This window comes from Lobosporangium transversale, assembly GCF_002105155.1.
Source record: "Lobosporangium transversale strain NRRL 3116 chromosome Unknown BCR41scaffold_14, whole genome shotgun sequence".
Lineage (NCBI taxonomy): Eukaryota > Fungi > Mortierellomycota > Mortierellomycetes > Mortierellales > Mortierellaceae > Lobosporangium > Lobosporangium transversale.
This window is the reverse complement of record NW_019028992.1, coordinates 752,190-765,132: the sequence shown is the minus strand read 5'-3', so window position 1 is coordinate 765,132 and position 12,943 is coordinate 752,190. Positions and strand designations below refer to the sequence as shown.

The window sequence follows — 12,943 nt, the reverse complement described above, 5'->3', positions numbered from 1 at the left end:
TGGCAATATGAATCCTAGAATGGTGACAACATCCGGAATCCAAAAGAACGTTAGCCTGTATTTTCTTCATCAGTTCAGCGTTTAGCTTTCTTCTATCCAAAAATTACCATGCATGGCCCTCTGCTTTCTAAGCAACCTGATCAATTGCCTTATGCGTAAATATGGGGTGCAAAGCCACTAACTACATTGAAACAGGAGCTCAATTTCTTACCTCGCCCACTGTTGTTCCTTTATTCTCACTCTTTTCAGACTTGCAGCTTTTGACAGTAACACATCACAATGGCTACCGCAACGAGGAATCCAGGCAAGGAATATTCAGCATTCCCAGATGAACAAGATCTCATTGAAACCCATGCAGAGAAACAGGTCAACAAGTTTGACATCTATTGTCCCCAGGAAAGCTGCCGCTGTAAAATACTCCTTGCTTCCGCTGCAGAACTCGTCCAGCGAGAGAAAAGCAAGGTAATAAAGCCAAAAAAATAAAAATAAAAATAAAAAAAAAAGCTCTCCCAGGACAATATGACATTATTTATCTTTTTAATGATTTACAACAAGCATTAATTTTTTTTAAAAAAAAAATATATATATTTTTTTTAGTTGGCACTACCAAAACTCCCATTGTTGGATGCAGCCGTTTCAACCATTGAGGAGGTGGAATCAGAAGGAAATGTAATCAATAACGATACTACAGATGGCGACGAATCAGAGAAGACGACAGTAACGACGACAACAACAACGGAAGAGGAATTGCAATCCTTTTGGAAAGTGACCAACATGATGTCGTTTGAAAACATTGGCTTCAGTAAAAAATTACCGAATGGGATTCAGTTCTTGTCTTGTGCAGACTGTGATATCGGACCATTAGGATACCATGACACCAGTGCTAGTGGAGCCGCTAAGGAATACCTCATTGCATTGAATAGATTACGATACCATGATCGGTCTTGAAAAGTAAAAAAAAAAAAAAAAAAAAAAAAAAGAGATAGGAAGATATTCCCCAGAAATAGTTATCAGCAATAGGTATTATATATAATAGTTATAATAAAAAATATAAAAAAAAAAAAAAATATAAAAAAAAAAAAAAATATAAAAAAAAAAAAAAAAAAAAAAGAAACGCGTCAGACACATAGATAAAAAAGAATACTATTTAACTATACAATAGAAACTCCGATCAAACTTGACCTAATACTTCCATACTTCCCTTCCCCCCTATCACGTTCCCCATAATATCAGTACGGTTGGGGCACGGTTGTCAGGAGGATAGAGATTTTGTAGATATTTTTGTTTCAAGTCTGCGCTCGAACCAAGGGCAGAGTCAGGCTACTAAACGGAGATGAAAGATGAAGAAGTGGAGGGACAAGTGACTTAAAGAAATGGGTCATCATCATCTGCAAGGCGTGTGATATTATTTTTAAATGAAAAAAAAACTTTGCGGTCAGACCACATTGTGAACAGTCGACAAGAGCCAAACCCCATCATTTTTTTTAAAAAAAGTAGTAACCAACACTTCCTCGTATGTGGTCCTGATGTTTGTCACTTGTGGTGGATGGTGATTTATCCAATCTCTATTTTATTTCATTTTGTTTTTTTCTTTAAATGTGTTTTATGTTTGCTTTGTCATACTAAAGTTAACTAACTTCTGTCTTCTATCTTTCGTTTCCCGTTTCCCGTTTCCCGTTTTCCGTTTCATTTGTTTTTATCGTGTGAATGTTTCCATCATCAAAGCTGACAAAGATGATAAATCCATTCATAAATATGTTTGTGTATATATACATATCATACTTTCTTCATTCCACATGGCTATAGTCAATCAAGCTAAGAATGAAATGAAAAAAAAGGTTTTTTTTCTTCTTCTTCTTCTTGGTCACGACATTAGGCATGGGATTGATTCAAGGAGGAGTAGTTGAGCCTGCAACTGATTCATAGATTAGAATGCTTTGGTCATCCAATCGAATCAGAGCAAAAAGGCTGGGGGAGGAAGGGAGAACAAAAGGAGAGGAAAGAAGTGGAAGGGTCAAAGGGCTATTAATCCATATCAAACATGTATAAAAAGACACGCGCAACAACAAAGGAGAGGAATGATCAGTCGATCCACGCGATTGTGATCCGGTGATCTGCTCGTGAATGAGCCGTGGCTATTTATTTTAATTTGCTTTATTATTTATATTATATATATATATATATTTATACAATATAGCTGTTACACCCCCTATGTTCATTGCAAGCCCATGTGCATGCGCGCATGTTTTTTTGTGTTTTTGGCGGCATGCATGATTGAATAGGGACCATTGATGATGTTATATAACATTTTATAAGCACAGGTGCGTGCGCAAATGCCATCTGCCCCTGTTTCTTTTGTTTGGGACATCGTGGCATCTGATCTACTCTACTTATTATTGCCCTGTGCTAACGAATGAACGAATGACCATGAGAGCAAAAACAAAAGAGAGAAAGAGGGAGAGCAGGAGCAAGAGCTACAGACGAAGGTGAAAGGGGGATGAAGTCGGGGATATGTATCAGGATCCTTCATTCCTCATGAAATATAAAGGGGTCCAACGGGGACAGACAAAGCTTTCCTTTTTCTTTTTTCTTTCTTTTTTTTTTTTTTTTCCTTTTTTTTTTTTTTGGTTCCTGAATTTCTGTCTTTTGTCTTTCTCTTTAACGACCTTCATTCCTCCTTCGCATCCTCCTTTCCCCCTCTACTCTCCTCAAATCCGCTACCCATTTATGTTTTAACGCTTTTTATACCCTAACGTTCTAGACATTTTTTTTTCTTGCTTTGTGTGATCACTATCTTTTTCAATTGACGAACGCTGTTTTAACGACTCCAATTACAACACCATTCTCCTTTCATATCCCTACCTTATCCTTACGAACTTCTTTTCTTTTTTTTTATTCTTCTTTTTAAAAGATTGAATTCCTTTTCTTTTTCTTTTTCTTTTTTTTTTTTTTTTTTGTTTGATCTCTTCCTCTTTAAGAGTATATACCTATTCTTCTTCTTTTCATTTTCCTTCCTTCTTCACCTTACACCCTCCTCTCCCTACTTTTTTTTTTTTCTTTTTTTTTTTTTCTTTCATTATCCGAAAATGACCGCAACAGTGAAGGCATGGCATTATGATGACTGCCGACGATTGTCGATCGACATTGAGCAAATCAAATACCATGATCTTAAAAAGAAGGTATAAATGATCAAGAAAAATAAAATAAAATAAAATAAAAAAAGGTTTCTATTATCTGTCGTTACTAACCTTAAATTACTCTATTCGCCATAAAACATCAGCTCCAAAACACATTCCAACTCGAGAACGAGTTCACGGTCAAGTACACGGACATGGACGGTGATCTGTGCACGATCAGTGGAGCAGAGGAATTCGAGGACCTCGTCAACTCGGACCTTGTCAAGGGACGCAAAGGAACAGTTCGACTCCAGGTTTTCCCTAATCGTCATGGTCTTAGCAGCAACGCCAGTACTATCAGTCGTGGAGCGAGTCGTCGAGCTAGTATCCTCCATAGGCGTGATTCTTCTGATTCAGGTACCTCAACTCTTGGTGCGTTCGAAAAGAAAGGGAAAAGGGAAAGGAAAAGGAAACTAAAGTCGCATGGGCTTGTACAAAAGAAAAAAAAAGAAAAAAAAAAGACTCATTTTATTTTTATCATTTTAACAAAAAGTAGGTGATTCCAATGCTATCTTTGATAACCAATACACCGACTGTGATATGCTCGAGATCTTGCGTGATATCAGTCTTTTCATTTGTGCGCGAGGCATGGATCGTCATGGAGAGCATGGTAAATGGCACTTTTATTCTTTTATTTAGTTCAATCCCTTGTAATGCCTTCTCTCTAATCTTTTATTATTATTATTATTATTTTATTCATTTATTTTGATTCTTTAACAGAAAATGCAATGGCAGAGTTGCCGCCTGGAGCATCGTCATGGGTTTCTGCTGGCAAGAACCTTATCAGTAAGCTTTTTTTTTTTTATTTAAAAAAAAAAAAAAAAAAAAGGTGATAGTGGTGTATAGTACAGTAATTGATCAATTTCTTCTTTGTTATGTTTCTTTAGCACCGACAACTGCTCAAAACTTTCAACGACTGAACCATGCCAGAGCTGTTCGCGCGAAATTCCCTTTAACCAATGGTGCAGAACGTAAAGAACCAAAAAAAAAAAAAAAAAAAAATCATTTTTTTAAAAAATACCGTAATCCTGAGAATAACCCTTTTTATTTTTTTTACAGTTTTGAAGGGATTGGATGGACATGTGCACAATTGGACTGTTGATACCACTGGTCAATGGCTCAAGAGCAATGGATATGAAGATACTGTTCAAATCTTCAAAGGTAAATAAATAAATAAAAAAAAACCCCCCTAGTTGATACAACTCATTTAAAAAAAGGGCTTCACTGCCTCCCAACATTGTATTCACCTTGGACTAAAACTTCTTTCTTTTTCTTTGTTAAAAAAAAAATAAAAAGATCACGACATCACCGGTGATGTTCTGTTGGAATTGACGCACGATACCCTCAAGGATATGGGAGTAACCTCTACAGGACGACGAATCCGTCTTCTTAAAATGATCACAGAGTTACGACTCTATGCCGCGGATTTGGCCATTCAGGAAGAAGACGAAGCACAAGCTTTGGAGTCCCTCCACATCAACTAGCTTTAACTGGAATTAAACTACCTTTTTTTTTTTTTCGTTTTTGTTTTTTATTTTTGATCTTTCAAATTTATCTTGACTAATTATTAAAAGTTAAAAATAATCTTTTATACCCAATATGTAAGAGTAACTTTCAATATTAACCAAGTTGCACATCAATCTCAAGCTGGTGACGAGTTTAGGCTGTTTTTATTAATGAGAAATAAACGGGTCAGACACCAAATTGGCATCTAGTAAATCCTTCATATATGTGTATTCGTATGCGTATATTGTAAAAAAAGCTGTATTGCTTGTGTTATATCTGCATATCATCACCACTAATCCTCTCTTTTTTTTTTTTTTTTTTTTTTTTTTTTCTTCAAGCAGTTGCAGTGGTGGGTTTACGTCGTGCTAGACAGTAATCGCCCCAAACCTTTGGCTGTCCTCTTGTCAAAGCAAGTGTGATTTTGTCGGGCATCCAGAACGCTCGCACCCATCGATTACGACCCGCTCCAACCTGTGTATCCAAAAATCTTTTGCAATATAGTCTTTCCCAATGATCTTTATCCTTCAGGTATCGTCGCTCAATCGGATCTTCTCCTTCTTCTCCGCCGCTTTCAGTATAACGGCCACTATAATCCAAATCTACCAAGTAATCACATTGATCCAAGGAGATCTTTTTAGAAAAAAAAAAAAAAAAAAAAAAAAGGGAGGAGGGGGGGAGGAGAAGGGGAAGAGTTAGAAAAAAAAATAAAAATAAAAAAAAAAAAAAAAAGCAATCCATAGTTTACAAGATAAAAGATTATCAAAAAAAAAAAAAAAAAAAAAAAAAAAAAAACTTACATAATGCTCATGAACCTCCTTGTTTTCGTTGTTCATTAGCTTAGGAGTATGTGAAGTTCCTGGTCGTCTTTCTGCACTCCACCGCCAGTCAAGTCGCATAGGTTGATGCTCCTTACCATCTGTGGCAGAGGGCTTTTTAAGCAAAGTTGCAAATCCTTCTTTTTCTTCTCCCAAATGTTCCGTACGACTACTGGCGTTCATCTCTATGAATTCTCCCGGTAACAGTCCATCAAAATGACTCTTGAGGAACCCAAGCTTTGCACCTTCAGGTAGGAAATAATGTGAAGGAAACCGGTACCATTCCTTTCCAACACAAACTCGAATCGTTTCCACTTTTTCCTTTTGTTTTTTCTCTCCTGATCCGGTGGATTTATCCGTCAGAACTAATGGGTCAGCAGCAGTTCCTTCAATACTAACAACACCACTGATTGATTCTGGAACTTTGACAAGATCAAATGCTTTCCTGTAAACTTCAATAGGTGCATTATAATGGTCATACAGGGCAACGATCCTGGACATTGAGATGAGTGCTGATGCAATCAGAATGACCCAAACTAAACCAGTAGAATACTTGTGTATTGCTGCCGTCTACAAATTTTATATAAAAAAAAAAAAAAAAAAGTCTGTCAGTGAATGGACAATTAAAAAAAAAAAAAAAAAAAAAAAAAGCTACAAACGCTGTAGCCGAAATTGAACAAAAAGGTTAGTTTTCTACCTTGGTTCGCGTGACAAATCGATCGAGTATACATTGTACAATCTTTTGGCCCAGATACAAGGTCAAGACACCATTGAAACAGATCAATGGGTATACGACGAAAAGGAAGCGCTCTTCTTTATGAGGTTGGGCTGTGAATATGGCAAACCAAAGGTAGAAAGGCGAAATCTTGAGTGTGAACCAAAGAAGTGGATTCTTAATCCTCAAACTAGTAGCTGGGTTTGGAAGCACGTGTGGGATGGTAAAATACGCAAAGATCTAAGTTTGTTTTTTTTTTTTTGCTTCAGTAAACAATACATGACCATGCATATTGCAGCTAAGAGAATAACTAAATGATAGGTTGCCATCCACATGTTAATACATACCAACATTGGGAAGGAGGCAAGGGCCGCAACAAAGAGTATATTAAAGTTTAAGAGACCATTCAAGATGTAAAACCACCAGGGCTCTGTACCGAAAATGTCAGGTCCAACATTTTCACCTCCAAACACATTGTAGAGAACAATGTTGAGTGGGACAATAACCAATTTCTTGTAATAGTAATGATCAATGATCATAATCGGGATCTATAATAGAAGATTTTGTAATTTAATCACCGCGATAGAAAGGATCAAAACAAAACGACACTCAATAAAAAAAGAAAAGAAAAAAAAAAAAAAAAAAAAAAAAAAAAAAAAAAAAAAACTCACCAATACACATCCCAGCACTATGATTGCAAATGTCGTGAGACGGACCAGCCGCATCACGCGCCAATCCCTGAACCTGACTGTTTTCTTTTTACTATGATCCCTGCTATGAATTAGCAATTCCTCGAGTGCAAACGGTAGACCCACAGCAGCAGAAAAAGGCCAACCAAGAAGTGCACCTAACCCAACCCAAAAGATGGCCCAAAATGTTCTCTTTGATGAATGCTGGCCTGGGGACTGAAGCATCTGGCTGAAGAAGAGCATGGTGGTATACATGGCAAACGATGACGGTAAGAATGCTGTTTTGATTTCATCATATAGTCAGAAGAAGGGGGGAAAAAAAAAAAGTCAGCTTCGGATAAACTTCCTTCTTTCACTGTAGACGAAAATGAGTGGTTAAAGTAGAAATTCCATGATGCCTGATCAAAGTAACTATACCGTTGGAGGCAATCCATGTTCCTGCGCTACTGATAAGGGCCAAGAAAAGATACCGCCCTATCCTGGGATCCACTTCCTCCACCACTGCTCTGTAAAGTGTTGCTTCACAATGTGCTGATAGTGCCCCCAAGATGATCCTCAAAATAAAAAATACTTGAAGCTATTATATTAAGAAAAGAACGAATAAAAAAATAAGAGGTTAATACAGTGGTATCTTACAGAAAAAAAAAAAAAGATCCAATTCCTCCGACAAACTAGGGAACACACACACGAAAAGGCAACAAGGCCCAAAGATATCTTACACGGTTGGCACTCAAAGCAAGACGAGCGATCTCTGCAGGCAAAGCATTGGCCAGAATGTAAGCCCAACTTCTGATAGCATAGACGGGTGAATACTCCCATGTCTCCAATCCTGATCCATATTGAAGATAGTGCATTGGTTCCCAGAAATTGAACACTTCATCGCAGTCCGAGATGTTGGAATAAGTCGCTGCCAAGGCACGTACAAGAAACAATACCTTGAATGCAACCGAAAAAGATGGACAGTATGGCCAATCTCTACCAAAAAAAAAAAAAAAAAAAAAAAAAAAAGCATGATATAAAATGAGTTCGAGTCAAAAACTTCCTTTGTGTAATAAAGCAGTAATAAAAAAAAACTTCACGTACTGTAGAGAAATATTGGTCTCTTCATTTGTTTCGCTGCCACTACTGTCCTGGTCATTATCGCGCTCGTATGCTGTAGTTCTCTTGTCTGTTAAGATTCCATTAAGTTTGGATGATTGTCCATGCCCGTTTCCATTTCCATTTCCATTTCCATTTCCATTTCCATTTCCATTTCCATTGCTATGATCATTTGTGGTGGCATGACTCCTGTGTCTGATGGTTTGCTTAATATCTGTTTCTGTAGCCGTTAATGTACTGGTTGTCTCTGTGGACTTGCTTCCTGAAATGTGATCTAATGCTTTTGTTTCATGCCTATTACGCAGGCGAGCTCCTGCTGTTGAATTTGACATTGTGAGCGTGGTTCTTTTAGCTTGTTTTTTTCTTGTGGAAATGAAAGAAAGAAAGAAAGAAAGGGTGGTATTGAAAGATAAAGAAGAAAAAAAAATCGGGGTATCGCTTTTCTCTTGTTCTAGTCTTTGGGTTCTTGGCTTGTGGTTTTAAGGAGTCGTCATGACAAAAGAGGAGTGAGTCGTCAAGATGTACTGTAATAAAAAATAAAAAACTAAAAAAAAAAAAAAAAAAAAAAAAAACAATGCAATGCAATGCAATGCAATGCGATGCGATGAATGCAATGCCTCGAACGTGCGTGGTACGAGCTAATATATTGTGAGGAGCTTAAAATAATCTTCAAGAGGGAAAGAAAGGGAGCCCTTCCAAGCCTATGGGAGCATGCCAGGATGCATGGATCAGGAACACAGAAAAAAGAGAATGTAGGACAATTGAAATGTATGGTTTTTTTATTAATTAATGAAGGGGATATAAATATAAATGTCGGGCAACCGTTATCAAGAAATGCCCTACTGTCCTGAGGGATCAGACAATTCCAAAGTAAATTACGACCAAGTCCTTGGACCCATTGTTCCTGATAGGATAAAATTATAACACTTGTTAATGAATGAAACTCCACATTGCAAGCTACATTTAAATGAAGAATGAAGAATGTGAAATTGATTCTGATGCTCCTAACCTGATCTCATGTGCCTCCATTGGAAAGACCGTGACAGTTGTACCAGCTTTGACTTTAAAGATCTTGCCATCAACCTCCATCTCTCCTGATCCGGACTGAAAGTGAAATGCTATTGTTGAACAAAAATAGTAATAATAATAAAACATGAGTAACCACAGAGGCACCTGTTTCTTTCTATAGAAAATGATAAAAAAAAAAAAACGAGATTCTCGTACTCTCAGTCATGTCTGTGTGATGATGCATTGATGCTTGTTCGCCTGGTTTCAGTGTCGCTACAGCTAGTTGGGTGACATGAGGCACTTCCCCATTTTTCAAAAGGACTTTTTTTTCTACTTTTGAATCGTGAGAGACATAGGCAACAGGTAAGGACTCTAGGGAAGTGATCTTCATTTTATTAATTTTTGTTTCTAGGGAAACTGAAATCGAAAATAAGAAGTAAAGGCGGAGGTGTAGGTGAGGGAAGGTGAAAGGGAAAAGATGAAAGATGAAAAAAGAAAAAAAGATGTGTGGAGAGAGTACGCAGCGGGATTTTGTGAAGAGCGGAGCGGAGGAGTCAATGATTTAAACTCGTTTTTTTACTTTTCTCAATGGCTGGAAATGAAGGGAAATGATTGGACCGCCGCCAATTCTTGTTGCAGCAGCGTCCATGTTCGCGATAAATGATATCGACTTTATGGACTGGGTCTCTTACCTTGCTTTACAAAAAGAAAAAGAAAAGAAGAAAAAAAAAAAAAAAAAAAAAAAGTCTCATATGCTTGATGGGTTTATATGGCTTCAATCTCTGTGTCATATCAGGGAGAAGGAAGCAAGCCTAAAGAACCAATGAGGAGGACAACGACGACAGCGACGACAGCTGCTACTGAAGCTATGGAAAGTAAGGGAAGGTTGAGCAAAATCCAGCGGATTAGATAAAAGGAAAGGCTGGGTTGCCTCAAGCGGAGGACAACAAGCCCAATGGGTCAAGCAGGGGTAAAAGACCAAGAAAAATGCAAGCTGGGGTATTGATGCACAAAGTCTTTAACCTTTTGAATATTTTTCACATTCTTGATTTCAGAGCTTCACAATTTAAATCTCTAGTGCATTGTAGACGCGATCTGTGAAGGAGAACATTTGATATTTGATGTGTACAAGAGTAACACAAACACCTTTCCAATGCATTGCTTTCTTGAGGCAGGGCAATTTACCATTCGTCAGTGATGAATAGGGTTGCCGGCCCAACTGAGGTGCGGACTGGTGGTCAAGAATCTCTGGCTCTGGGGCGCGTCTCTCTTGGCTGGAAATATTTTGATTATCACATTATGACATTTACTCAACGATTGACGAAATGAGATTCACTATCAAACTGACATACAGCTCGTTCAACAAGCAATCCCAATGGGTGTTATCCCTATTAAAAGATAGCGCAGAGCACGTAAACATGCCAGCCTTCGCCAAAAAAGTTCAACTACACCCAATCGATATCTGCTGGAGAATCATATTTGAGGCTTATCAGTTCGCTGAATATCACCCTTCCTCGGCGACAACACCTAATGATACCTTCAAAGCCAATGAGGCAAAACAATACTGGGCCATACATTTCCTCCAGTTCTTCAAGTGTATCGTCCTATCGCAAAAAGCGCACCATATGTTATTTGAATAATGCATCATTTAAAAGATCATTTCTACTTAAAATATATCAAGTGTTGAGGAGCAAGTATGCTTGACATGTTCGCAAAAGAACTCCTTAATCACCAATCAAAAATTGGTTTGCATCCATCTCATATGAATTGTCCATAGTGCAACTGGACTTGCCATCAAACATGGTTTCCAGTAATGCTCGTTTTCGAAAGTATATTGGAGAACACATTAAACATTTATTTCCAGATATGAAAACGACTCAGCTGAGATGGCAAGTCAAAAATAAAAAGAAAACGATCAAGTAGATGCCCAATTCCAGAAAAAAAAAAAAAGAAAGAAAGAAAGAAAGGAGGATACTTTAACGGTAGCGACGGAGAGAGAGGGTGTTGCGTCTCTTCCAGTTGGCGCGGCGACCAGAGCCAATGGTCTTGTTGAAGCCATGGCCCTTGCCGTGACCACGGTTCTTCTTGGTGGCTGAGGTAAGACCACGAGCCTCACGGCGCTTGTGGACAGGGTTGACAATCCAGTTGATACGGGGATCGCGACGGATGGCCTTGTGGGAGGGATCGACCAAGATGACTTCGAAGTACTTGTAGGTCGAATCCTGGTTGACCCAGTACGAGTTGAGGACACGCAAGTTACCGCACTTGCGGCCAACACGCTCCTCAGCAGTGGCCTGGAGCGAACGCTGGTACTTGAGCTGATTCACACCATGTCCACCAGGCTTGCCATAGGTAGCACCCTTGGGAACAGGCTTTTTGCGACCACCACGGCGGACACGGATACGGTAGATGACATATCCCTGCTTGGCCTTGTATCCCAAGCGACGAGCCTTGTCAGGGCGCGAGGGGCGCGAGGCGCGGTGGATGACATTCAACTGACGGTACTCCCAGCAGCGAACGCGGAGCAAGAAGCGCATAACATCAGACTGCTTCTTCTTGGCCAACTCCTCGAGATACTTGTAGGCTCCCATTTTTAGTCTAAACGATTGATTGTCGTAACGCCAACAAGAACAACAAAAAACGTATATGCAAAAGTGTTGAGTTCAATTGATCTCGCAGCTGATAATCAAGATGTTTTCCACGGATATTTTCCCCTAATATCCCGTTTGAGTATCTCCACGAATGATCATATTATATCCTTGCATCGTTGGGTCCAAAAATCTAGTTTATCTCAAATGGAAGCTAATATTCCTCTACAGTGCCATCGAGTCTCAGTTGATGAAAAGATGTGTGAGTCAAGTAGCTGATCAAGTTTTCTGTTTCTTCCAGTAAGATTATCGATTGCAGAAAAAAAGCTAATTGCACCAATTCCTGGAATCGCTGTTCATTCAAAATCCAGACATCCTTGATCAACTACATTCATTCCAACATCTTTTCATCAGACTGAGAACCATAACTATCATAAAATATCAGCTCCCATAGGTGATAAAGTTGATTTTGGATTCTCCTGGTCTAAAAAAAAAAAAAAAAAAAAAAAAAACTGGCGCCAAGAAAATAAAAAGCGTGTATGATATAACCATGCGTAAAGACAAGGGTTTGGCGACTTCTCCACGATAACATTAGAGATCTTTCTTCTTGTTTTCCAGTCCAAATCAAATAAATGATTGCTGATGTAGAAAGTGTTAGATAGTTGAGTCGCTTTTCATTTATCTATGGATCGATGGATAATTGCAACGATAAGTTGTCCGGATTCATCCACTCGATATTGTCTCCTAAATACCTTTGTGTGTGAAAATAAAAAACTTAAAGATCATTCAATTCCTACATTTGGGGATGGATGGGTCATGTGATTGAAAATTAAACCCTAGACTTTGCTGGCAGTGTAGCATATCGACAAACTTTGAGGCAGTGTTTCGTACTGATGTACACCCCCCTCCCATTGACTTTACTATTTTTTAGAATACGATTGAATTGAGACGCGAAGGCGACTTAAAAAAACCATTCAGAATATATTTCTCGTTCTGTGGTCGCGATTGAATCAAAATAGAATAGAAAGTCCTACTCAGAAAGTCATTGGGAGGGGTGTACATCAGTTCAAGTCACTGGGAAAAGGAGAATCTCTAATTGATAATTAATAAATGAAATTATATATTTCCCGACACAAGAGCAAATCTTTTTCCTGACTGCAAAACTTTATGAATTGACCTGTATAGAACCATTTTCGTAAAGACGCAAGTGCTCAAGTTTGCTCTTTTATCGCTGAGAAGATACCCTACGTCGCCGAAAAGCCGTTCACTTGCGACAGACGTGGCTTGGACACTCAAATACGCGCGGGCAGTGGGCGCCAAGTAGCTCGCAGTGCGGTGGCTGTGGCGC

The 12,943-nt window shown here is 38.6% G+C and overlaps 5 protein-coding genes across 5 annotated transcripts; 2 read left to right on the top strand and 3 right to left on the bottom strand.

Moving 5' to 3' along the window:
• Positions 1–106: 106 nt before the first annotated feature.
• On the top strand, positions 107–948 carry BCR41DRAFT_385886 (Mss4 protein-domain-containing protein; the record flags this gene model as incomplete). The annotated part of the gene is made up of 3 exons (XM_022027728.1): positions 107–136; positions 212–462; positions 598–948. Exons 2-3 carry the CDS (start codon positions 280–282, stop codon positions 946–948), a joined length of 534 nt encoding a protein of 177 aa, XP_021882457.1. The 5' UTR covers positions 107–136; positions 212–279.
• Positions 949–3,086: 2,138 nt separating this feature from the next.
• On the top strand, positions 3,087–4,660 carry BCR41DRAFT_395420 (hypothetical protein; the record flags this gene model as incomplete). Its single annotated transcript, XM_022028729.1, has 7 exons — positions 3,087–3,179; positions 3,281–3,548; positions 3,670–3,786; positions 3,897–3,962; positions 4,064–4,147; positions 4,236–4,337; positions 4,473–4,660. The coding sequence occupies 7 exons, from the start codon at positions 3,087–3,089 to the stop codon at positions 4,658–4,660; spliced, it is 918 nt and encodes a 305-aa protein (XP_021882456.1).
• Positions 4,661–5,015: 355 nt separating this feature from the next.
• BCR41DRAFT_385884 (Alg9-like mannosyltransferase family-domain-containing protein) lies at positions 5,016–8,530 on the bottom strand (the record flags this gene model as incomplete). Its single annotated transcript, XM_022027727.1, has 8 exons — positions 7,985–8,530; positions 7,621–7,876; positions 7,319–7,478; positions 6,884–7,179; positions 6,560–6,760; positions 6,195–6,452; positions 5,480–6,067; positions 5,016–5,312 (listed from the first exon to the last, which is right to left on the bottom strand). Exons 1-8 carry the CDS (start codon positions 8,329–8,331, stop codon positions 5,016–5,018), a joined length of 2,403 nt encoding a protein of 800 aa, XP_021882455.1. The 5' UTR covers positions 8,332–8,530.
• A 241-nt stretch (positions 8,531–8,771) lies between these two features.
• BCR41DRAFT_421458 (cupin domain-containing protein) lies at positions 8,772–9,525 on the bottom strand. The gene is made up of 3 exons (XM_022030023.1): positions 9,224–9,525; positions 9,009–9,117; positions 8,772–8,903 (listed from the first exon to the last, which is right to left on the bottom strand). The coding sequence occupies exons 1-3, from the start codon at positions 9,396–9,398 to the stop codon at positions 8,855–8,857; spliced, it is 333 nt and encodes a 110-aa protein (XP_021882454.1). The 5' UTR covers positions 9,399–9,525; the 3' UTR covers positions 8,772–8,854.
• Positions 9,526–10,981: 1,456 nt separating this feature from the next.
• BCR41DRAFT_351898 (60S ribosomal protein L15) lies at positions 10,982–11,620 on the bottom strand (the record flags this gene model as incomplete). The annotated part of the gene is made up of 1 exon (XM_022023878.1): positions 10,982–11,620. The coding sequence occupies exon 1, from the start codon at positions 11,596–11,598 to the stop codon at positions 10,984–10,986; it is 615 nt and encodes a 204-aa protein (XP_021882453.1). The 5' UTR covers positions 11,599–11,620.
• Between the last annotated feature and the right edge of the window lie 1,323 nt (positions 11,621–12,943).